Raw genomic sequence first — 26,454 nt, forward strand, 5'->3', positions numbered from 1 at the left:
GATATATGAATTCCGGATATCCGATTAAATCTGAACCGACATAGATTTTTGATGATTCGAAAAACCGGATAGATAAGCTGATAACCGAACCGAGTTGGTTTTCCCCACACATGATTCAAAATGTTTCCAAGGACTAACTCGAATTGAATCAAAAGAATTTGGTTCGAATTTGTAAAAAAAAAGAAAAGAATTTGGTTCGAATAATTTGAAGAACAAACCTCAATCAAATGCTATAAATTTCAATTCAAATATAAAAAAGTTAAATTATAAAAAGTAATATTCAAAATATTTAAATTCTTGGTCATTTTTGTCAGTCGGTATTTGATCAGTTGACGAACCTTTTTCTTTTACAACATATATCAAATAGTCTATTTTGTTTTAGTAACAATAAGTTCATATATTATAACTTAAAACAAATAAAGGGAGACACTATGAAATAAAGGGGCTGAATATTCAGTAAGCACCAAAAACCCTGAAACACAAACCTTACACGGATTTGTCTGCAACCAGAAGCCTAGATAGAGGGAAAAAGATTTACTCATAGTAAAACCTCATGTTCGTCCTCTTAAAAAATTATTTTCAGTGTAATCTTCTTCCATATCAAAATGGTATATAAAACACTGTTTCAACAACTAAAAATCGGCAGAAGACTGGGAAGAATTCCGATGTTATGTTCAATAACAGCATCCGTACAAACCATGTACAAGACCGAAAATTTAAGAGAACCCTTATTATCTTGGGACATTAAAATCAAGAAATCTAATCTGGCCTAGCAGCTCATCCAAGTGAATATGAATACAATAATTCTGCCAAAAGCGACAAGCTTAAATTTCAGATCTTGCCAACATGAACTAGATTATGTATAAGAGCAACAAATATAGAGAAAATTAAAAAGTGAAATGCTTTGTTTCTTCTCCTTTCAAATTATGAACCACCTGACATCAGAGTTGATTTGCAGAAAAACCTGGTCTCCAAATTGTTCCCAATTTCTCCAACTAAATAAACATTTAATCCCAGCAAGAAGTTAGTTAGACACCAGCCTAAGACCTGAAAATGATTAGCAGACTCACATTAGATTAGCAATTCCTTTTCATAGGATTTTTATGAATATAAGTTATACACCACAATCTAGACAAACTTGCAAAAGCAAATATAAAAGCTCCTGCCACAGTTTTTTTTTGATAGTTTAAACACACAAACACCCCTCTCTTCTTTGACAAGATTCGAACCCTCAACTTTGGTACAAGATTCGAACCCTCAACCTCTGTGAGTGAGGGAGATACCATTTGACCAAGAGGTCATCCCTCGTTAGATTTTCTATATGGTTTACTATTTCCCTGACTCAAAATCAAGCGAAACATAGTAATAAAAAGTGCTTGCCTTGGGAATTTATGTAGAGGTTTTATCTTTGCCATCATTCCCAACAGCATCAGTGACTAGAGCCATCGGCCTTTCATCTATAACCTCATCAATTATTCCGAACTCTTTCGCCTCTTGTGGTGTCATAAAATAATCCCGGTCCATGTTCTTTTGAATTACATCTATAGGCTGTCCTGTATGCTTTGCATACAGTGCATTCAATGCATCCCAAAGACGAACTATTTCTTTGGTGTGAATGGTCAGATCTTTAGCCTGTCCACTATACCCTCCGGACGGCTGATGAACCATAACTGTGGCATTAGGAAGAGACCGCCTCTCACCCTTCGCACCAGCAGCTAAGAGGAGAGAACCCATTGATGCAGCTTGACCAATGCATATTGTATTGATTGGGGATCGAATGTACTGCATTGTATCATATATTGCAAGACCTACACAATAAAAAAAAAATTGCTGTAAGAAACCGCCAAAAAGTACTATTGAAATATGCACTATGAAAGCAACAACATATATTGACATGTCTCATAATAATCTAAAAGCATTGGTATCAGTGAGGTGAGCTAAGGCTAACACGGCTGGACTTATATCACTGTAGTTAGAATAGCTACTAAAACTACCAAACTCAAAACATTATCATTCTCACGGAAACTGTATTTACCAACATTCACGAACTGTCAATTTTTCATGAAGGAGCCTGTTGTTGAGGACTTTGGTATACTATTGACTTAATTCTAGAGGTAACAGTCTATAGTGCGCAAAAAAAAAAAAGGGAAAAAAATGAACAGCACGTAGTCATGTACGTTGTGAATTCAAGCATAACATATAGACTAAATAATATTGAGAACATACAAACTATTAACACTTAATTCTTTAGGAAAGATATCAAACCTGCGTTTGGTTACAAGGAACAAAATGGGAAGACAATGAAACAACATTTAACCTACTTTGTGTACATTCACATTCCATATGCTTAAACCAAAGCTTGTATCTACTAATCAATATCTATATATACAGGCGAGATGCCGAACAATAACTTCTGATAATTGGAGAACGAGAGAAGCAGTATATTCTCCACTTCTCCACCTAGAGTGGATCTCAATACAAGATTACTCACACATCTAGAGTGGATCAAAATACAAAATTACTCAGTACTCACACACATATATAGTGTCATTTCATCGTTTTCTTCACTAAAACCAGAGCGAAGCACAATTAACACACAGAGACACATCTTATAAATTTCTATCACTAAAAGCAAAATTCAGCTGCTCTCTCTCCCTCCCTCTCTCTCTCATTTCATCGTTTTCTATCACTAAAAGCAAAATGCATCTCTCTCTCTCTCCCTCTCAAACCAAATTGAAGCACAATCACCACTAAAACCGCAGAAAAACAACATAAACTAATTACATTAACACATAAAAATCAATAAACATGAACTTTATCTCGACCTGCAGTAACGGAGCCGCCGGGAGAATTGATATACATATGAATCGGCTTCGACGGATTCTCCGACTCGAGGAACAGCAGCTGAGCCACAACAACATGAGAAGTATTATCAGAGATAGGTCCATTGATGTACACAATTCGCTCTTTGAGTAGACGCGAGAAGATGTCGTAAGCTCGTTCGCCTCGGGATGAGTGCTCGATTACCATCGGAATCAAGTTACTGTAACATCTCCGGTGGTGATTGGAGTGGCCGGCGGCGGTTGAGTTGGCGAGTCCGGCGCTGAGTTGACTCAGCGTTCGAGAAATGAGAGTCCGCATGGTGACCGGTGAGAGAAAGGGGATTTTTGTTAGGGTTTGGGAGAACTGTGCCTCTTCAGTTTTTTTATTTTATATTAACTGTTATTTTTTTAAAAAAAATATTTATTTAACAAAACTGCAAAAGAAAGAAGCAGCAGCTTCAATGTCTTTTTTTTTTATCTAAAATATTTTCCATAAATTTATCAAGAAATTTACAAAATAATTAGCTCAGGTCAAGCAGCATAGTTTAATTTTATATTTTATCTTCTCATATGAAATGAAACGAAGATCATGGAATTTCAGTTTAATGAAATAAAATGTCGTGATTATCTTGATTTTAAAGTCATATATATTCTGGCAAAAAAAGAGAAAAAAAATCATATATATAAATTACGCGCAATTGGATAGTCTAATTTATGGGTTTATACACTGTTGTGATGAAATTAACGTAGATATATATAGATTAGGAGATTTGACATATCCGAGTGAAAATATTAGACTGCAAACTAATTAAGTGGACAGAAAATATTAGACTGCAAACTAACAATGAAAATGAAATGGCTTGCAAAGTAAAACTTCATAATCCAGCTCATAATAACAAATCAGCATCTATTAAGGTGTCCAAGCCAACAGTTTACCATCTTACACTCATAGAGAAGTAACAATAGCTAAAATCAAAACAAAAAGTAGTCTGCCTAAAGACATGGCACTATGGCAGCATCCGAGTACAAACTTGCAATCGCCGCAACCTTCTAGAAGAGAGAAGTACCCTTTCCCTTCTTGTCTCCACCAATTTCAAAATGCTTGCATCTCTGCAATATCGCAAAATCGTCTTAGAATTTAATACAAGGATGATGAAACAAGGAACTAAGACGGAAACTGATGCAATTCTGCAAAGTTACAAAGCAAACCTTGATTGGGTGCTGGGATACATGCTTACAGCCTTGACATTGGAGCCTCAACACAATCTTTTTGGTAGTCTTGGCCTAGCAAGAGTAAACAAAAAAAAATCAAAGATGGATATTTTGTCAAGAAATAAAGAGACCACACCATATAATTTGCACTTGTCATGGTGTGCACCTTAATTCGAAACCTCAATGTATTTATTATGTATTTAACTACCAGAAATAATCTTTGACAGGTGAATGAAGGCTCCAGGCCCGTTATTACCTTTTTGTGGAAAACAGGCTTTGTCTGACCACCATAACCAGACTGTTTACGATCGTAACGGCGCTTTCCCTGGGCAGCCAAAGAATCTTTACCCTTCTTATATTGTGTGACCTTGTGAAGGGTGTGCTTACGACACTCCTTGGACTTGCAGTAAGTCTTCTTAGTCTTTGGTACGTTAACCTTGAAGAAACAAAACACATTTACATAATTGTTAGCATAGATGATATTATGCTAAGTGTTTTGGAGTTGACTTAAATTTTTCATTAAAATGAAGAAAATCTTATAACAAAGATAACAGGGCAAGGAAAGTCATAACTACAGGAAACAAGAGAACTTCAGCAAATATATGTGGAAATGTTAAATAGCAGTTAGATTTGGATTATGTAATCATTATTTATTAATGCCAAAATTCATGTATTCGGTGGAATGGACTATTAAAAAAGTAACGAGAATTGAACTGATTTTTAAACTACATCTGTGAAAAGTATGCATAAAATCCTTTCCGCCATTCTGTTACGAACTTGAGAAAAGAGTTTAATCCCACAAATTAACATATGAACACCCAATTGTACCTCCTAGTAAGATCCTCACAAATCTATCCTAAGACTTCTGCACATGCATCACATTTTCCACGCTCAACTAGTTCATGCTCTCTTTCAACTACAATTTTCTTCACAATTTTTCACCCTTTTCCCACCACATCACATTCTACTGATTCTACTTACCTAACACAACCCAAGTCATAATCATATCCCAAACAAATCATGCAGCGTAAGAAATTAAACAAAATAAGTGTCATTTCCTAAAAATAGAGCACACATTTTTCACTACAACAGTATCTTTAAGGTGCACTCCTAGCACATGGACGAGGATAACAAGACCATCACAACTACATTCAACAATACAACCTCCTACTTGTATCTACAGGGTAACCACAAACGTTCGTTGTGTGTGTATAACGAAAAAAATTGCCCAAAGTTATAAGTTCAATACATGTAGTGTATATTGATGCAGATCAAACACCATATCCACAAATAAAATTTTACATTTTCATTTTATTTCTATCTCGTAGCCACAAGAATACTAAACTCAACGTAAAAAGCATTATTTGGGTGTAATAGACAAATTAACAAGTAACAAACTTCCATCTTACGCAAGGAATAAAAGAATTTCACTTCAGCTTTGCCTCGCAACAATTTCACACTAAAAGTACAACTACGCTATAGTCAGGATCACACAGTTCTCACTCGCCTAATCGCCGAGGCTCCAAAATATTACATTCAAGTAATTTTCTTTCAAAATCAAATACAATACAACGTTTCATCCCTAATAAATCACAAAATCTTAAGAGCACAACAATTAACTAGCTACGCTATAGTCAGCATCACACAGTTCTCAGTCGCCTAATCACCGGGACTCCGAAATATTACATTCAAGTAATTTCAACTTTTAGATACACTACGACATTTCATCCCTAATATTCACTCTATGCCTCTCATTTCTTTACATTTTTTTAAAACAATCCAGCACGCAATTTAAGATGCAAGTATACATTTACAACTTCTTTTAAAGATTTTCTTGTTGTGTGTAAAATTTTAAACATTAAATTTTTATTCAAAAGAAAATAAAGTTTAAAATATTTATCAAACTATATTGTGTAAGAGCCTTAAAAAAATGCGTACAGAGGGGGACGGAGGGAGTAATTAGCAAAATCTCAAGATTACAACAATTAACTAGCTTAAATAGAAGCATTAACAGCTCTAAATCGAACATATACATACACACAACAAAAAATTAACAAAAATATCATTTTAAAAACCCTAAAAAAGTGTCACAACAATTATCACGATTTGCTTCATTTTAAAGTAAATAATATGCAAAACAATTATAGATACACGCATATGTATGTATAGATATGCGGTAGAGAAAGAGGGGAGTAATTACCATGGCTAATAGCTTGATTCTTCGCTGCCGAATCGAGTGCAAATCAAATGTTCAAATTGTATAAGCTAGCAGAAGTAAATATGAGCCAGGGCTAGGGTTTTAGTGGGCTGTGTGATTTAGAGTGGTCCAGAGACTACATGTGGCCCAACAATAGAGCCCAAGCCCATATTTGGAAAAATTACTATCATTGGCCTTCGTATTTTTCTGCATTTCGAATTTTTATGATAACTTAAATTTTCATATTATTTTATTAATGATTTAATATTGTTAGATATTCATATTCTTTTGTATTTTAGTAAAAAATATATTTTTTATATTTATTATTCATCCATTTATCGCGATATTATTTATCATGTATCGGCAATATGAAGTAATAATACACTCAACTATTTACTGCTGTGTATTCCTACATAGTAGTTTTCTGAGGATATAAATTTTTGGAATGTGGGAGAATGTAATAAAATTTGTATTATAAATTATGAGTGATTAGTAAAATTGTTTATAATTATCATTCTTTCAATCATTCTGTTCTAACTAAACATCTAACTCGCATGTTTTGAAAAGTTCAATCCATTTGTTCATCATCTTTTTCTATCATCTTCTCGTCTCATTCATATTTAATCATTATTGTCTAATATTTTTTTCTTTCTTCATAAAATTTGTCAATATATTTTTATTCAATTATTCCCTCATTCCATTAGATGCAACCTTAGTTTCCACAACTCCACCTAAATTTCAAGACCTTGTATTTTTATTTATTTTCTAAATTTTATTTTTCAATATATATTGAAAATTTTAAAAATCTTTAAGATTATATTAAAACCCCTCTACGATGTTAAATGTGGTTGCATTTAAATAACAAATATTTTTACTTATAAACGGTCTAAGCTAAACCAAAATACGTTCATATATAGTTTGTACAATTAATGATTTGTTTTGAATAATAGAATGAACTTTCTAATTGAATTTACTGATGTAAGTCAGTATGACTGAAAGCAGTATTAATCATAATAAATTCATAACCCATGGAGACTTTTACCAGCCCTGCCTTCCTCGTGAAGCTCACGAGACTTTTCCAACTGCCATTTTTATATTTTCCAACTTGTTCTCAACTGCTAAACTTGAAGATCTGTACTTGTCTAGAAGACTAGCCACAAATGACTTCAAAAGCAGCCCAAGTTTTCTTTGTCCTTTATTCAATTTACACTACTTTATGTCTCCAACCTGAGAAAATTAGAATGCATCTCGAAAAGAATTATGACCACCGCAACCACTACAAAGAATAAATATATGTGTCCAAATCTTAGAAATCATGATTGAAAACAATATAATCTATATTCGATACAGCGGGAGGATCGATCCTATGTTATACTCCCTCCATTCCAAAATAATAGTCGCTTTGATTTTTTGCACGAATTTTGAGGTGCATAAAAAACATATTTCTAAATATTATTTTTCAAATTTTCTTTTTTTGAATAAAAATAGGGATGTTAAACTTTTATTCAGAAAAAGAAAAATTCAAAAATAATGTATAGAAGCATGTTTTTTTTACACCTTAAACTACGTGCACAAAGTCAAAGCGACTATTATTTTGGAATGTAAGGAGTATTTCAACATTATTTTTTATTAAAAATCTAATTTTTTGTTGAACTTGAAACCGTCGCCAATTCTAACTCTGATATCGAATTGAAAACTGTCGTCTAAAATCTTAACATTTTAGAAGAAGGTCTCACATGAATCTTATCATTGGACGTTGAAACGATGTCTATCATTTATGTACACCAAAGAAGAAAAGAGGAGGAGAAGAAACTATAACAGTCCAATGACACTCCGACGATTTCTCTGAAGAAGTCCCTCAAGCACCACCCTCTTCTTGTGCTCATCGGAATATAAATTCAGCACATCGGATTCTAGTGCATCGTTCATGATAACATCAGAATCCGCGGCCGTTCGTAACCTAGGAATCATATAGAGCCATGCAGATGTACAAAGAATAGCACACAACTTGCCCCAAAATAAAACTACTGCTAAAATCACAATTATGATCGACATTCCCACTATCGAGTCCAAAGCTTCTTTATTTTGGTTCTTTATGGTAACATTTTCATCAACATTTTCGACATTAGTAGCAACCGGAGTCTTGTTTTCCGGGGGTGAACTTGGCTTGTTTTTATCGGTTTCTTTTTTCCTGCCGGAGTGTTTCTTCTCATGCTTCATGTCTTCTCTTGCCAGTGAAGTCAAATGATTTATTTCACCGCTTTTGAGGATGATTTCCTTGACAGTCCCCGTCTTCTTCTGTCACCACAAGAATTTATACCACAAATTCAAACAACCTAGCTAGTACATATATTCAACTTACGTTTCCTAGTGCCTTGCCCGTGACCAAACCCGGATTCGAAAACAAAATTTCTCAAAATCGTGAATAATATATTGTATCAAAAATATTCTCGTTTATTTCGGAAACCGGATTTGACTCATATTTTAGACTCCTGATAAATATAATTTTATATATAATTTATTTTTTGAAAATAAAAATTTAATGTTTAAATTTTATGAAAAAAGAGAATATTAAAATTAAATTATGAATTTATATTTTATATGCATTTTAAAATATGTCTCAAATAACGAAAAGGACCGAAAAAATGATAAAGACGATGGAATGTAAGTAATTAAAAAACTGTAAAGAAATGATAAACACGCTGTGAATAATTTTTATTTCCACCACCACATGCCGGAAAGATTACCTTGTAAGGTTTATTAGCGGCGGCGTTGACTCCGGTGCGGTGTCTGTGCTTCTTAGAAGGAAGAACATCATCCATCTTGAACAACTGCGATTTGCCAACCGAATCTAACTTCTCGGACATGGATACACTAACCGAAACAGTTTTCGCAGGAGATAATTTCTTCGTTCTCGACCAAGATATCCATGGATTTTTCTTCTTCTTTTTCGGCAAGCTACCTGTTTTCACCCAGCCTTCTTCAAAATCTTCTCTAACAGAATTCTTGCATCCAAAACAAGCCATCACAGCACAATTTTTTAATTTTTTTTTTGGTTACGATTTAGATGTGTTTAGGAGAGAATCCGAGATTCTTGAGGTTGAATATGCTGGGGGCAGCGTTGAACTTGAACTCATAGCTGCTGGGTACATGCTTATATTTGTATATTGTAATTTGTAAGTAAACTATACAGATAGGAGTAATTTATATACATGCACCCGTTGACACGAATAAGGAAAAAAAATAGATTCAACTTAAACCACACGCATCTTATACTATATGATAGCTTAATAATATATATTTGAGTCGATTAAAAAATAAAAATACTTTAAAGAATAAAGTTAAGGAGTGCTAGCCACCAGAATGATTGATTAATACTAACTCACCACAAATTTATATTTAAACTAAAATAATGACAGTATATATGTATATAATCTAAATTAATTAATAAATTTGATAAATTGAAATATTTTAACGATGCCGGCATTACTAATTTATTGAGGTTCTACTTATCTTTGTTGCCATACTTATTAGTTTTTACTTCTGCGTTTTACAGGAAGAGGTCCGGTTAAAAATAATTAGTAGAAGTTAAAGTTGACGAGTAAACACATTCGAATTATAGGCCGGTCAAACTTCGTGGTCGAACTTAATTAAGTTCGCTTGGCTTTTATTTTCGACTGTTCATTTTCGATTATAAATGATCGAATTTAATTATTTTGATTAGTTTTTATGATAAAAAATAATCGTTTTTCTTGTAATCATTAAGAGCTATGGGTGTACCGTAACAAAAAGTTATAAAACAACTTTGAGACTATAAATAAATAATGTATTTGGACTTTTTGTCATGATATATAGATGCTTGAATCATGTAGAATTAATGGAGTTAAAGGAGATATATAGACTATATTTTAACTATTGGTCATGAATATCCCATTTATTTTAGTTACATTTTTACATAATTTAAAGGTATAATTTATATACACTTTCAGAAATTTAAACATATAATTTATTTTACTGACATTAGTCCTATAACAATTTAAATGATGGAAAAGGTTGTTATATATTAAAAATCAAATACACATCATCACATGTAAAACAGATAAAGTTACGATACTAATGAGAAAATTCAATTCTAGAGTGATACCAATGAACATTTCTAAATTATGACAAAAAAGTAATATTTCTAAATTAAAAACAAAATATATCTTCTTCAACCAGAAACACAAATCATAGAAATGGTAAGTTGATTACGAGGAAGAAGACTTGGACTCGATCACTGTTTTAATTCTTCATTTCATGCTACACGCTTTCAGCTTCTCATTTTATTCAACTTCTTAACTTGTCATTCACGTACTTTACATCCCACCCTTCCCACCCTTTCTTTACACTTTTCTTTTTATGTCTCATTTAATCGTTAAATTTCAAAATTTATTAAAAATTTTAATATTTTATAATTAACATAAGAATCAACTACGTTCACTATTTTTCTCCATTATCACCCACAATCTCCATTTTATATATTAAAAATTAATGGATCCTATCACTTTACTTATTTATTTTCTTATTTTTTATTTTTTTTTTACACTTTTCTTAAACTCAATGTCAAAATCTTTTATAAACAAATAATTAAGACACAAGGAGCGGGAAAAGTTGTCTTTTTTCTTACATCAGATCAGACCAAATTTAAGGTATCAGTCTTTTCCATTCACTCTTTATGAAACACAAATCTCTTGACTTGGGCCAATAGCCCAATTATATTGTTTAGTCCATTAAACTGCAAAGTCTGATTGAGAACCTTCCCCTGGGCTCTTGTACCTACGGCCTGTGATAGTAAGACTCTCACTCCCTACATGACAAACAATACTTTCTTAATTTCAGATTTTTCCGTTCACAAACTCTCAAGTAACAGAGAAGAAGATGTTGTAGTTTCAAAGAAAAAGAAAAAGAGAAGAAGATGTTGCAAAAATATCAAATTTGAAACACAATTTAATAATATTATTTGACCAGTTATAGTTTTGTTGGGTAAATATTTATCATATTTTCTCGACCATATTATAAAAAGATCATGAGATTCTAATTCAACAAATATATATAAGAATTATCTTATAACTCGTGCCTGGTGATTTGTAATTTTATCATCTATATCTTAGAATTAATTGAAATATAAACTGATTATATTAAACAAATATTTAAATATTTTGATTTAATTGTTATTTAAAAAAATTTATTAGATCACCTTATATATACTAGCTTATAGCCCGTGCAAGGCACGGGAGCTTTTTAATTATATATAAACTTTTTAAATATATTTTAAATGGTGTGAAAAAATTTAATTTATAAATAATAAATTAAAATTTTCAATAAAATAAAATTCGAAATTATAATTTGTTTGTAAGTTAGAACTGTGGTAAATACATCATCACAACCATTAATGGCTTCAAATAAACTATTGTAATGAAGCCATTCCTTTTCTCGTATGTACCCTCCCAAAGTATTAAATTCTTTCTATCAAATTTTAATATATTTTGAGTGGCATACGTTATTGCCAACTCTTATTGGATTATATTTATAAATGTATTTTATATTAGAATTATTATAGTGTGATTTAAATAGCCCGCAAGGGTTGGTTTAGCTGGTTAAAGAGAGGACATGTATCCTCTTGCGCACCCGAAGGGTAGCGGCTGCGGGTTCCTAGGTTAAAAAAATAAATAAGAAAGTATAATGTGATTTAAATATTTTTCAAAAAATTTATATGGTTCTAAATTAAAATTGATAAACATAATTTGTTTTTGAATTAAGAAAAAGAATCATAAACATGCAATAAGAAGGTAGAATCTATTTTGGATTAAGAAAAAGTTTTTGTATTTGCTAATCACATAAATACGGCTTATTAATTTTAGAATATATTATAAAAAAATTGTGACGGTGCGATTTATATGATTCTACGAATAAAACTGGTAGGAAATATTTATTTGGTATTAAAAAAATCATATACACGTGAAACACATAATTTGTTTTGGATTCAGAAAAGGAATTATAAACATGCAAGGTGATATCAGTTGCCTTGTAGAACAAAAGTTAATTTTCCAATCTAACGGTGCTTATTTGTTCAATATAAGATCCAACGGATGATAAGCTTTTGTATCAGAGGACCATGCGACCAAATTATCTCCCTTACGCTTATTATATATAAGTATATAATTAAGGACACCCGTTGATCAATACCGACCAACTAATAAAACTCGACCGATCAATAAAATTATTAATATTTTAATATAATATAATAACAAAATGTAGATTTTAAAGACAAGTTGCAATCGATAAAGACAATTGAAATTTGTATTTCTTGTTTTTCTCTTGATGAAGTGAGAGTTTTTGTTTTTCTCTCTTTTCTCGTTTGTAAGAGTGTGAGAGTTTTGTGATTGCAAGAGTTTTGACTTTGATACTTGTCTTTAAAATGATAATATTTTGGCTTTCATTGAAAATGTATTGAATTGAAATCTATTATCCAAATATTATATCATTGAACTGGAACGCTATTATCCAAATCAATATACTTATATAAAGGAGAAGCGAGGGGCGTGTAGGTGGCGCCTCTCACATCGCTCCGTTCTATTTTTCTAATTTTCTGGAATTTTTGAATAAAAAATATTAAAAATTAGAACTACCTTTTTTAGTTTAGGATATATTAGAAGCAAGTTTCAAAATCTGATTTTGTTTCACATTATTTATGGAATATATCAGCTTGAAAGTTTTAATCTGATTTTGTTTTAGATTATTTAATTATGGTAAAGAGTAGCACACAAATCTTTTTGCACCTATAAATACCCTATAGGTTGTAGGGTTTTGGATCATCTAAACACAACCTACTTTCTCTCAATAATACCACAACTCTACCTCTCTCTGGTGATAGTTCTCTTGCTCGATTTCTAACTCGATGGTGTCGTTCTTCTGCAACGATAAGTGAAAGCTGTTTATATGGTATTAAAAAAATAAAGGTTGTTGCAAGCAAAGGTAGTTATAGACCACTATGTGGGAGTCGACAAATTCAAACACGGGGGAAGAATATAGTCTTGACATGATATTGATGGATGATATCAATAAATTAACTATTACTGATATATGTTTGTTGGTTATTCTTTTATAGTATTTGTTTTGTTCATCGGACATGTTTGTTGTTGTTAATTTTTATATATTTTACTTTGTACACAGGAAAAAATTATTCATGCATTGTCTATTTGCTCCGTTCAAGCAACTTTTAAGTGAAGACTGTTCATACTATATTAAAAAATAAAGGTTGTTACAAGCAAGGGTAGTTATAGAAAGCTATCTTACGTTTTTAAGTTAGACGTTTTTGTGCACAATCAATCAAAAAAATTGGAGGAAGGTGACAATGTAGTAACATGAATAATTTAAAAAAAACACAAATAAAATTAAGATTCGTCGTATTTTAAATTATTAATTACGTGTAGAAATTTATTTTCATTTTTTCACCATGATGAATTATAGTCCAATTTTGCAATCATCAATATACTTATATAAAGGAGAAGCGAGGGGCGTGTAGGTGGCGCCTCTCACATCGCTCCGTTCTATTTTTCTAATTTTCTGGAATTTTTGGATGAAAAATATCAAAAATTAGAACTACTTTTTTTAGTTTCGGATATATTGGAAGCAAGTTTCAGAATCTGATTTTGTTTCAGATTATTTATGGAATATAGTAGCTTGAAAGTTTTAATCTGATTTTGTTTCAGATTATTTAATTATGGGAAAGAGTAGAACACAAGTCTCTCTACACTTATAAATACCCCTATAGGTTGTAGGGTTTTAAATCATCTAAACACAACCTCTTCTCTCTCAATACTATAATCCTAGTAGCTTGAAAGTTTTAATCTGATTTTGTTTCAGATTATTTAATTATGGGAAAGAGTAGAACACAAGTCTCTCTACACTTATAAATACCCCTATAGGTTGTAGGGTTTTAAATCATCTAAACACAACCTCTTCTCTCTCAATACTACAATCCTACCTCTCTCTGGTGATAGTTCTTTTACTCGATTTCTAACTATGTGATGCCGTTCTTCTGCAACGATAAGTGAAGGCTGTTTATACGGTATTAAAAAAATAAAGGTTGTTGCAAGGAAAGGTAGTTATAGGTGGGAGTCGATAAATCCAAACACGTGAGAAGATTATAGTCTTGACATGATATTGATGGATGATATCAATAAATTAACTATTAGTGATGTATGTTTGTTGGTTATTCTTTTATAATATTTGTTTTATTCATCGGACATGTTTGTTGTTGTTAATTTTTATATGATTTACTTTATACAGAGGAAATTATTATTCATGCATTATAGACCGCTATACAGGAAATCAATATACTTATATAAAGGAGAAGCGAGGGGCGTGTAGGTGGCGCCTCTCACATCACTCCGTTCTATTTTTCTAATTTTCAAGAATTTTTGGATGAAAAATATCAAAAATTGCTATGTTCAAGCAACTTTTAAGTAAAAGCTATTTATATAGTATTAAAAAATAAATGTGTTACAAATAAGGGTAGTTATAGACCGCTATCTCACGGATTCAAGTTAGATATTTTTTTGCACAATCAATCCAAAAAAAATTGGAGGAATGTGACAATGTAAGAACATGATTACTTTTAAAAAAAACACAAATAAGATTAAGATTCGTCGTTCTTTAAATTGTTAATTACGTGTAGAAATTTATTCTCATTTTTTCACCATGAATTATAGTCCAATTTTACAATTTTATATATTAGTAATGGTATTACATCAAGATTTTTATAATATAAAATTTATTTTATCCTACAAATATTAAATTTGAATAATTAATATACTTTTTATAGGCAACCACAAAATTATTGCTATCTACAAATATTAATATTGAATCATTAATATAATTTTTATAGGCCGCCGCAACGCGCGGTTTATCACCTAGTTACTCCTAAGTCCTAATACAGTAATTTGAAGATAATCAGACATCCCGTCTGAACCTTAGGCAGTTAGGCGAGGTAAAAATTAGTTGGATAGTAGAAAATAATTTAGCGTGATTTGTAAACATAATTAGATGCTGATAATGTTCTAAATATAATAATATAATTTATAAATTTTCAGATATTTAAAATACTGTAAACCAAAATTAATTTAAATTGAATATATTATATTATATTTTATTTATTTTAAAGGATGAGACTCTCAAACTCTCTTAATTTTGAATTATATATAACTTCTCTCTGCATTATAAATATAAATTTATAATATGTTGAATTATTCAATGAAATATATACAATAAAACTATAAAAGTCAATAAAATAGACATATACGAATATTCAATTTGTTAAAATTATTGGTGATAGTGATTAGTGATAAGTACAAGTAATTAAACAGTCGTTGACTTGACCATATGGCGTAATCGAGTTGTCAATGTCATGCTCAAAGCCAAAAGCTCAATGTTCTAACGTTAAAGACAAGAAACAAAAATATATCCCTTTCAATCTTACCTAAAAGATTAAATACCCTTTCTGTTCATATGTATTCGTCAATTTTAACGCGAACTTAGTAATGCATATAATATTATTTTATAAATTAATATATAGGCCAACATTCAAAAGAGGGACTCCTTATATGGAGTTACATAGTGCGCCACTCTAAATCATCAATTTTATTATAAATTCTGTTATAGAATACATATAAAACGTGATTCTAATATAAAATATTATACAATAAATCTATTTTAAGTAATTTAACACTTAAAATTTGATTAAAAAGAGTATATTTTCGAAACTGATTCTACAATAGAATAATTCTGGATGATTATTATTATGTTATAGAATCATGTTGAGATATTGCATAATTTTAAATGATCTTTGGAAAAAAAAATTATATAACTTCGTTTTCGGTTTAATAATCAAAATTTGCAATTATATTTCATAAAAAATATAATAAAATATATATTATGTATATATTTATAATGGTGTGCTACGTAACTCCATATAAAAGAGTATGCTATGGAGTGCTACCCTTAATATATATATATATATATATATATATATATATATATATATATATATATATATATATATATATATATATATATATATATTATTTATAAAAAGAAGTTCAAAGTAATCTACAAAATTAAATTTATAAAAAATAGTAAAAATAAATCTGATAAACAAATAGTATCAAAGGAGGTAATTAAATTTAATTTCCTAATGTTTTCATTATTTTACGAAACTAGTTTAAACACTTACAAAAAAAATAACAAGAATAATGCTTACAAGTTACAACATTGAATGGAACACAGCATGGTGGAAGTAGCTAAAAAATTTAACTCACTATTCTATCAACTGTTGAATGGAAAAAAAGCTCACATAATAAATTTTCAATTATATATTTGAAAGAAATACAATAAATTTAGTTAAAATGATTTTTTTTCATATAATCTATTCTTAATATAAGAATTTATATTAATAAAGAAATTTTGGTGCGGTCCAGTTTGGTTGATAACAAAAATGTCATTCCAGTTTTCAGTCTTTTGGTTCAATCCGACCGTCCTGATTCGATTTTGGATCAAAATGATAGAATCGGCAAATACTAATAAATTTGAAATACATATTTTTCATTACTATAATTACTTAGAATTATTTTTTTAAAGTTCTTTTAAGCTGGTATTAATTTTAAACAAAAATGTCTATTTATACATAGTAAGGACACAAATTAACGTAAAATTAAAAATAAGTTGATGTATAGATAGTAAAAATTGTTCTATATATATAGATTAAAAAAAAAAAAGCATAATTGCCGAATGCCCAATCTAGAAGCCGAAATGCACATGCACAAAAGAAATATATGTCCGAATGATTCTCTCTCACGATATACAAAACCGATCTTATAAAATCAACTAAAAATCATAAGTTGCAGTCCTACAGTACCGTATGAAGATGCGATATTATGGATCTTTCTCAACTGATAACGACTCCTTGCGTTTCAAAGCAATGTTTTGACCACCTACCTTCTAGCTTATTTAGTTACACTCTTTCGATCCCACTATTAAATATCAATTACGATTGAAAACTACAATTTGTCAAACTAAACTTTTGCACTTGCCTTTGCTCTAAGCAACAAAATTAGCATTGATATTTCCAAAGAGGCCCTTATCAGAACAAGTCTACTGCTGTACAATATTCTGTACGGGGGCGGATCAGGAAGAGGCACGAGGACATCAGACATGTGTCCTCTCTGAAATTATTTCTACATTTTTTTTAATTCTAAATTTTGTAAAATTATAGAAATATTTGGTAAAATTTAAAAATATATAAAGATTTTTTCCGAATATTTGTTGGGTGTCCCCTAATGTTCGAATCCTAGATCCGCACATGGCTGTATCTGTTACTCTGTACATGCATACATTCTCAACTGCATTATTAGTGTACACATAATTCTTATCTGTCACTTCTAGTACTGTACAATTTGTGTACATATATATACCACACAAGTAGAAGCTCCAGGGGACAAGACAGAGTTTTGGAAATGGCTGTCTCTAGATTTATGCATGATTGGACTCAGCTTTTTGTGGTGCTGACTTTGGCTGGAGCTGCATTGGCTAGGCATCAGTTCAGTGAGCTAAGCTATGAGGTCAAGGCTCAGCAAGAGGCTGACCGGATTATCGAGCTCCCGGGGCAGCCTCAGGTGAGTTTCAAGCAGTATTCAGGGTATGTTACTGTCAATGAAAGCCATGGAAGGGCACTGTTTTATTGGTTTTTTGAAGCTACACATTTGCCTGAAAAGAAGCCTCTTCTTCTTTGGCTTAACGGAGGTACTTATAACTTATAAGTCATATTTTCTTATATTTCTAGTGTTTTTGTTCTCTTCTGTTTACGGTTCTGTTAATCTTCACAAATTTCTAAGCATTATGTGTGAATGTGATCATCGACTTATAAGTCATTTTTTGCCTTCGTTAAAACTTGCATCGAGTGCACAAGTCTCTCGTATTAACCTTTTTCAATCCGCAGAACTGACAAGTTCTGAATTCTAAAATATTAAAGAGTAGTTCCCTATCCTTTAGGCAGCCAAAGCTAATTAATGATTCATATTCCTTATTGTACAACTGTAGTATCAAGTTTAAAGTATTGTAATGAGCTTGGTATGATTAGTTGACCATGCAATTAAACAAGAATGATTAATCATTTTAATCATTGATGTTAAAGTACTGGTATTATCATGGTGGGAACAGTTTTGCATTTTGTCATTTTTCAGATAAAGTATTAGCAGTGATGTATTTCTAACCAACCTGCATATCTTGTCCAATCCATTTTGTTACAAGAGCTAAACTTTCTGGTGTATTTCTAACCAACTAATCCATTGTTTTATAGTTCTCCAGTCTGCGCTGTACTGCTTATCTATAGATGGTTAGAAACTAGATTACACGTAAGACCTAGCCGAATTTCTGCTGCAAGTTACCTGTCATCATTCTAGCTCAACGGACTGTTCTGTTTTGAGGATCTTCTTCAAATTGCTAATTTTAGGATTTAGAGCCCGTTTGGCTCCAGCTTTCACTCGGCTTAAAGCTATTTCTGACTTAAGTTGAAAATTGTCTGTTTGTTTTGTGTAATAAGCCAGAAACTGACTCTTAAAGTCACACAAATAAGCCATAAACTGACTTAAAGTCAGAAGTTAGTTTGAGGTACTTTTTCCGCTGACTTAATTTTTATTTTTTTTATAAAAGTTACATAATATACCCAGATATCACTTTTATTTTTATTATTACAGTTTTAATAGCTCATAAGTTATTTAATAAGTCAAATTATACAAACAGACATTTTAAGCTTCAACTTATCACATTAAGTCACGTTAAGTCATAAATCACAATTTTAAACTCAGCAAACGGGCTCTTAGTGTATGCGAAGTAGCACAGAATCGTGTTGAACTAGAGAAATAACCGGATTCAATTACATTGTTTGTCGGTTTGAGTTCTGGCATCAGCTTTAGAGAATTTTCATTGCTGTCATGATCCATAAGTGGTCAATTTAATAAAAATGAGTGGACTTGTTTGCAAACATTCACTACTGCAAAGCTAAGAATCTAGTCCTCTAACTACAGTCAATAGCTAAAAAACAGGTCCCCAACCTTGAATTATCTCAAACGAGATGAGTGAAAAAAGGGTCCCCTCTTATTGCATTGTGACCACTCTGCCATGATCATAAGAAAACAAAGCATATTATTTACAATGTGTAATGATAGGGTATTAGAAATTAAGGAATAATGGAAAAAAGTTTCTTAAAAGGGAGGAATTGGTGAATTTCAGGGCCTGGATGTTCGTCGATAGGGTTTGGAGAAGCAGAGGAGTTGGGTCCTTTTCTCTCGCAAAAAGGCAAACCAGAGCTTAAATTCAACAACCACGCTTGGAATAAAGGTGAGACTTTCTAATTCCCACTTGTGTGGACATCAGCAACTTTGTTCACTAGTTGACACTGAGTGTTAGTGGAAGGCCCCATATTATATTGGAGTGACGAAGAGTCAAACTTGAGACCTCCGTCAAATCAGAGCTCTGATACTATGTTGAGAACTGTTCCATCTAAAACCTTAAGGTGTTAATGGAAGGCCTCAGATGGATCTTATACTATATTTCAACAGTAGACGCTTGATTATCACGTCAATCAGGATCTGCACTGTCGTGTTGTATTGGTGATTTTTGAAAATAGGGGTTAACATGCAGTACTTGTTTACTATTTGTAGCGGCAAATTTGTTGTTCCTGGAAGCTCCAGTTGGAGTTGGATTTTCTTACACAAATACAAGTAGCGATATCAAACAGCTTGGCGATAAAATTACAGGTGTGCTTTCGAGTAGTAGCATTTGAGACTTTGAGTTAAGTTCTTCCATGCCTAAAATAGTGAACTCTGTCATTTTGTTTCTGTTTTATCAGCCAAGGACTCATACGTGTTTCTGGTGAACTGGTTTAAGAGGTTCCCGCAATTCAAGTCCCATGAATTCTACATTTCAGGAGAGAGTTATGCAGGTATACTCATTCACAAAACATAGACAAGGCTTTTTAGGAATTTTTCGATGTTCATCCTGACAACTATTTGATTACATTGTGTTTTCCAGGTCACTATGTTCCTCAACTTTCTGAGATCATATTTGACAAGAACATGTATGTTCCGAAGAATGAGTACATAAACTTCAAGGGCTTTATGGTGACCATACCTCTAAATTAAACTCTTTCCATCACTAATCTCGACTAAACTAAATAATGCTAATTAGAAATCCCTTGTGATTGCAGATTGGAAATGCATTGATGGACGACGAAACTGATCAGAAAGGAATGGTGGATTATGCATGGGACCATGCTGTGATATCTAATCACGTCTATGACGAAATTAAGCTTGAATGCAACTTTAGTAATGAGAATTCAACAGCTGCCTGTGACGCTGCCATAGAAAAATATTTCGATGTTTACAAGATTATAGACATGTACAGCTTGTATGCCCCAACATGCTTCGACAGCAACACCACCAGGACTAATAAGCAGTTTCCAGTGATCCATGGCATCGCCCCTCGTTTATTCTCCAAGCAGGTAAATTTTAAATAGTTTGTATCCGCAAAAAAAATTAATTTAACATTGATGATATATCAAATTGATTTGTTCATATCAAGAAGGTCACATAAATATAGGAGAAGTTTTATTAAATTTTTTGTAACCGAGACTGTTTGTCGCAGAAAGGATGGCACCAGAAGCCAGCAGGTTATGACCCTTGTTTATCAGAGTATACAGAAGTGTATCTGAACAGAGCTGATGTTCAAAAGGCACTTCATGCTAATGTAACCAAAATGTCTTATCCATGGACTCACTGCAGGTATAACTTAGCCTAGCTAGTTTAACTTTGTTTCGTCTTTCATCCTCAAGATAAGGAGCTTGTTTGTGTGGGTTTTAATCTATTTTCGACTTTAAACCAGAAAATGTTTGTTTGCCTGTTAAGTCAGAAACCGGCTTAAAGATAGAAATAAGCCATAAACCGATTTAAAGTCAAAGTTAGTTTGAGTTACTTTTTTCGGTGGCTTAATTTTCTTAAACATTTTTTCTATAAAAGTTATAAGTTATTCATTAATCACTATTTCTTATTATTACATTTTTTATAACTCATAAGTGATTAATAAATCAAAATTATCAAAATAAATATTTTAAACTCCAAGCTCATCACATTAAGTCATAAGTCACAATTTTAAACTCAGCCAAACGGACTCAAGATATCTAAACTGTGAAGTTGAAGCTCTGGAAAATCAAGATATCTGTATAATCTTGAGTATGTGATGTATGCAATGCAGTGATACCATAACAGTTTGGAATGACGCACCAGAGTCCACACTACCAGTGATCCGAAAGCTTGTGAATGGAGGTCTTCGCGTTTGGGTCTTCAGGTAAAATAATTACCTAAATTTCCAACCGTATATCTTTTCTCCTCAAAGCAACTCCAACAGCTTAGCTAAACGAGCTCCTAAACTAAATTCGGGGATAAAAATGGTGCAGCGGAGATACTGATGGAAGAATACCAGTAACATCAACAAGGTTAACTCTGAAGAAGCTAGGACTCAAGACAGTTGAAGATTGGAGTCCTTGGTACACCAGCTATGAGGTGATTATCAATCGTTTTTATTCGACTGTTAGAATAATATATGATCCTGATAAATTATATCGTCGTTCAGACGTTCACTAATTAAAAAATTGAAAATGTTATGTTTATAGGTTGGAGGATGGACAGTAGAGTATGAAGGACTGATGTTTGTGACAGTAAGGGGAGCTGGTCATCAAGTTCCGACATTCAAGCCCAAACAAGCTTTACAACTAGTCGAGCATTTCTTGACCAATAAGAAGCTGCCAGCTGCACCGTTTTAACTATTTTATTGTACTTCCTTCAGAAAGCAAAGGAGAAGGAAAATAGGGTCCATTCTTTCCAAATTGAGCAATTTATATAAAATGAAAATTTGGAATGAACGGTATAATTGAGCAATTTATATACAAAAATTGGTGGATGTGAATGACGGGTCGGTAGAAAACCGGTGAATTTTAAGCTTGAATAATTTATCTTTAATATTTAAAATTTAAATTATATTTGTACTGTGACATCATTTTTCGACCTCTGACCATGCTGTACGCTTGAAACAAAGAAATACGAAATACTTAATTAATATATTGTCACTTTTTAGTTTTTTGACCTCTTACTATACTGTACGTTTGAAATAAAGAAATACAAAATACTTAATTAATATATTATCACTTTTTAGTCTTATACTCCCTCTCCCTCCATATATCTGAATTCTTCATCTTAAAAGATAGGATTTGACACACATTTTAAGATATTTACAAAATATTATTTCACAAATTATTTTAAACATTTTTTCAATGAAATTTTAATATATATAGATTTATACAGAAAAAAAATTAAAAATAAATTTAAACTACTTTTTACATGCACCTTCCAATAAAAAAACTAAGATGGCCATGCTATGGATCTTCTCAATCGAAAAAGACTAACATGCATTACAAACCAATTATTGACCGGCTAGCTTAGATAAAACTAAACTTATCACCTTAAACTTTTCTATTTGCCCTTGCTCTAAGCAACAAAATTATAATTAAATATTTCACTATATATGGAGGTAAGCAGAAGCTGTAGGGGAACAATAGAGAGTTTCTAAATGGCTGTCACTGGTTTTATGTATAGTTGTGTTCATTTTTTTGTGGTCCTGACTTTTGCTGGAGTTGCATTCTCCAGGCAACAAGCTAGTGAGCTAAGCTATGAAGTGAAGGCTGAACAAGAGGCTGACCGGATTATCGAGCTCCCGGGGCAGCCTCAGGTGAGTTTCAAGCAGTATTCGGGTTATGTTACGGTCAATGAAAGCCATGGAAGGGCACTGTTCTATTGGTTTTTTGAAGCTACACATTTTCCTGAAAAGAAGCCTGTTCTGCTTTGGCTCAATGGAGGTACCTGTTATTTTTATTTCTTTATTTTCTGTTTGTGATTCTAGAGCTCGTTTGGGTTGGTTAAAAATTAAAATTATGATTTATGGCTCACGGTGACTTAATGGAATAAGCGCGAGTTTAGATTATTTGTTTATGTAATTTTATATTATAAATGACTTATAAGATATTATTATAATATTAAAATTAATAAATTTAGTAAATTATTTATTTCAGTGTTGAAATTGATTTTATTTAAAACAAATCATAAAAATAGAACAAGTTGATAAAAAAATACATCCTATTAAATTCTGGTTTTAAATCCGTTTAGTTCTAACTTTTAAGCCGAATTCTAATTTATTAGACTAAACAAATATTTTCGGTTTAAAATGGAAAACGGCTTAAAGTCCAGACATATAAGCCGAGGCAAACGCCCTCTCAGTTGTTCTTATGTTAAGTTATCATCTAGTCCACAATTCTTGTTCAAGAATTATGTGTGATTAAAGATCATTGGTCTATTTTTATGAAATATCGTATTTAGTGCACAAGTTTCTAGCATCAACCTTTCTTTTAAATCTACACGGAGTCTAACTCTGTGGAGTAAACAAGGAATGATGGAATAAAGGTTTGTAAAAGAAGGAGTCGGTGAATTTCAGGGCCTGGATGTTCTTCAATAGGTTACGGAGAAGCAGAGGAGTTGGGTCCTTTTCTCTCACAAAAAGGCAAACCAGAGCTTAAATTCAACAACCACGCTTGGAATAAAGGTTAGCCCATATTTTATAGTATCTGTTAGCGTCGTATTTTATACTAGTAGACACTTGATCATGACGCCAATCACGATCACTACTCCAGTGAGGTAATCAGTGATAATATTTCCTAACCTGCAATGCCTTTTTACTTTCTGTAGCCACAAATTTGTTGTTCCTGGAAGCTCCAGTTGGAGTTGGATTTTCGTATACAAACACCAGTAGTGATCTCAACGAGCTTGGAGATACATTTACAGGTGTGCGCCTGATCAGAGACTAGGACACATGATAACATTTTAGTTAAGTTTTCAGGGAAGGCCTACTTATTCCGCGCCTAAACATGTTACACTTTATGATCTATCAGCCAACGACTCGTATACATTTCTAGTAAACTGGTTCAAAAGGTTCCCACAATTCAAGTCCCACGAATTCTACATTTCAGGCGAGAGTTATGCAGGTATGTGACATTTCAAAATTTAGGCATGCTTATAGAAAATTAGTAATGGATCGATGTTCATCCTAAAATGATTCGATTACATTGTTGTTTTACAGGTCACTATGTTCCCCAACTTTCTGAAGTCATATTTGATAAGAACATGTATGTCCCGAAGAACGAATACATAAACTTCAAGGGCTTTATGGTGATCAGATCTCTAATTACCACTCTTTCCATGAAAAATCTCAACTATATTAGTGAAATGGTAACTAGAAATTACTTGTGATTGCAGATTGGTAATGCACTGATGGACTCAGAATCTGATCAGAAAGGAATGATAGATTATGCCTGGGACCATGCTGTAATTTCTGATCACCTTTACGAAGAAATTAAGCTTGAATGCAACTTCACTTTCAAGAATCCATCAGATGCCTGTCAGACCGCCCTCACAAAGTATTTAGACGTTTACAAGATCATAGACATGTACAGCTTGTACGCGCCAACATGCTCTGATACCCATGCCACCAGCATTAACAAGCAATTTCCTGCAATCCAAGGCATTGCCCATCGTTTATCCTCCAACCAAGTGAAATTGAAAACACTTAAGGTGATCAAATTTATTTGCTTATATATCAAGAAGATGTTACACAGATATGGAAGTGATTATATAGGACTTACATGAAATCGAGACTATTTTGCAGAACGGATGGAACAAGAACTCAGCAGGTTATGATCCTTGCTTATCAGAGTATACAGAAGTGTATTTAAACAGAGCTGATGTTCAAAAGGCACTCCATGCTAATGTCACAAAAATCGCTTATCCATGGACTCACTGCAGGTACAACTTAGCCTGATAATATTTGTATCATAAATGGCGAAACTGATTCACAAAAATTTCCAGACACTCAGAATTTTGGAAAGGAGGACCGGACTCTATGCTACCAGTGATCCGAAAGCTTGTGAATGGAGGCGTTCGTGCTTGGGTTTTCAGGTAAATAAAAATTACTAATGACCCTTGTTAACGTTGATAATTAGTGTTCCAGCGATGTATACTTGTTTTAAAATACTCACGCACAAATGTCAATTGTGAAAGAGGAAGACGCGGAATTTATCACATTTTTACAATCACACATTCTGCATTGTTGTGATTAAAACGGTGCAGTGGAGATACTGATGCAAGAATACCAGTAACATCAACAAGATTAAGTCTAAAAAAACTAGGACTCCAGATTACCCGAGATTGGACTCCTTGGTACTCCAGTCATGAGGTGATTTTCTATAATATTTTTTAAATACTGAATTTACATACATATATTCAATAGTTCCATTTCTTCTGATTTTCTAAAATTTTTGATAAATACTAAATAATATTGTACTCAATTTGATTAAAAATCCCCGATTTATAGAACTTTTGATAAACACACGATATATCCAAATCCGCTGATACGATAAATCATGAATTAGTAGATCAACTGATCAGTTCCGATCTCGATTTTCTATCACCTTTCTTACAGATTTGGAATTGTATGAATGTGTAGGTTGGTGGATGGACAGTGGAGTATGAAGGGCTGATGTTTGTCACAGTGAGAGGAGCTGGTCATCAAGTTGCAACTTTCAAACCCAAACAAGCCCTCCAACTAGTCCACCATTTCTTGACCAATAATAAGCTGCCAACTGCACCGTTTTAATATTTTAAAAAAATGAAGCACGCCAGGAAATTGTTTATTAACAAGTCGATTTCGATTTATATTTACATAATTGAGAACTTGTTTCACAACAGAAATTGTAACATCACCTTGGAAAACTTTATTGTTCACACAAGTAACACACAAGTCTCTGCCCGAACTCAACTCGACTAATCCCATTAAATTAGCTCAGATCGATTAAGTCCGACTCGAGCTTTAGGGGGAGAAATAGAACACACAGAAGCTAAATGGAAGTTTTATTACGGGGCCGTTTGAGTGAGCTTAAAATAAGTGTTTCTTGCTTAAAATAAAAAAGTGAAGTAGAAGTTAGAAGTTAGTAAAGACTTATAAGTGATTAAAGTGTTTGGGAAAAAAGCA

General features: G+C 32.2%; 5 protein-coding genes across 7 annotated transcripts; 2 read left to right on the top strand and 3 right to left on the bottom strand.

The window, feature by feature from the left end:
- Nucleotides 1-639: 639 nt before the first annotated feature.
- Nucleotides 640-3,198, bottom strand: LOC108197458 (ATP-dependent Clp protease proteolytic subunit 2, mitochondrial). Its single transcript, XM_017365088.2, has 3 exons — nt 2,826-3,198; nt 1,381-1,808; nt 640-1,047 (listed from the first exon to the last, which is right to left on the bottom strand). Exons 1-2 carry the CDS (start codon nt 3,139-3,141, stop codon nt 1,390-1,392), a joined length of 735 nt encoding a protein of 244 aa, XP_017220577.1. The 5' UTR covers nt 3,142-3,198; the 3' UTR covers nt 640-1,047; nt 1,381-1,389.
- A 450-nt stretch (nt 3,199-3,648) lies between these two features.
- LOC108197719 (large ribosomal subunit protein eL42) lies at nt 3,649-6,373 on the bottom strand. The gene is made up of 4 exons (XM_017365410.2): nt 6,235-6,373; nt 4,291-4,470; nt 4,032-4,106; nt 3,649-3,932 (listed from the first exon to the last, which is right to left on the bottom strand). Exons 1-4 carry the CDS (start codon nt 6,235-6,237, stop codon nt 3,873-3,875), a joined length of 318 nt encoding a protein of 105 aa, XP_017220899.1. The 5' UTR covers nt 6,238-6,373; the 3' UTR covers nt 3,649-3,872.
- A 1,610-nt stretch (nt 6,374-7,983) lies between these two features.
- On the bottom strand, nt 7,984-9,419 carry LOC108198965 (uncharacterized protein At5g23160). Of its 2 annotated transcripts, none has more exons than XM_017366737.2 (2): nt 8,979-9,419; nt 7,984-8,526 (listed from the first exon to the last, which is right to left on the bottom strand). In XM_017366737.2, the coding sequence occupies exons 1-2, from the start codon at nt 9,255-9,257 to the stop codon at nt 8,044-8,046; spliced, it is 762 nt and encodes a 253-aa protein (XP_017222226.1). In that variant the 5' UTR covers nt 9,258-9,419; the 3' UTR covers nt 7,984-8,043. The 2 variants fall into 2 exon arrangements, with proteins under 2 accessions (XP_017222226.1, XP_017222225.1); XM_017366736.2 differs by having other exon boundaries at nt 7,984-8,529; nt 8,979-9,418.
- An 8,259-nt stretch (nt 9,420-17,678) lies between these two features.
- LOC108197277 (serine carboxypeptidase-like 34) lies at nt 17,679-22,287 on the top strand. The gene is made up of 10 exons (XM_017364853.2): nt 17,679-18,069; nt 19,558-19,665; nt 19,989-20,084; nt 20,177-20,269; nt 20,359-20,447; nt 20,534-20,827; nt 20,971-21,107; nt 21,577-21,669; nt 21,779-21,884; nt 21,995-22,287. The coding sequence occupies exons 1-10, from the start codon at nt 17,784-17,786 to the stop codon at nt 22,142-22,144; spliced, it is 1,452 nt and encodes a 483-aa protein (XP_017220342.1). The 5' UTR covers nt 17,679-17,783; the 3' UTR covers nt 22,145-22,287.
- Nucleotides 22,288-22,917: 630 nt separating this feature from the next.
- Nucleotides 22,918-26,229, top strand: LOC108198506 (serine carboxypeptidase-like 34). 2 transcript variants are annotated; one of them, XM_017366260.2, is made up of 10 exons: nt 22,918-23,233; nt 23,866-23,973; nt 24,117-24,212; nt 24,320-24,412; nt 24,508-24,596; nt 24,684-24,998; nt 25,093-25,229; nt 25,293-25,382; nt 25,554-25,659; nt 25,930-26,229. In XM_017366260.2, exons 1-10 carry the CDS (start codon nt 22,948-22,950, stop codon nt 26,077-26,079), a joined length of 1,470 nt encoding a protein of 489 aa, XP_017221749.2. In that variant the 5' UTR covers nt 22,918-22,947; the 3' UTR covers nt 26,080-26,229. The 2 variants fall into 2 exon arrangements, with proteins under 2 accessions (XP_017221749.2, XP_063939606.1); XM_064083536.1 differs by having other exon boundaries at nt 25,906-26,035.
- The last annotated feature ends 225 nt before the right edge of the window (nt 26,230-26,454 follow it).

Source organism: Daucus carota, chromosome 8 (assembly GCF_001625215.2).
Source record: "Daucus carota subsp. sativus chromosome 8, DH1 v3.0, whole genome shotgun sequence".
Lineage (NCBI taxonomy): Eukaryota > Viridiplantae > Streptophyta > Magnoliopsida > Apiales > Apiaceae > Daucus > Daucus carota.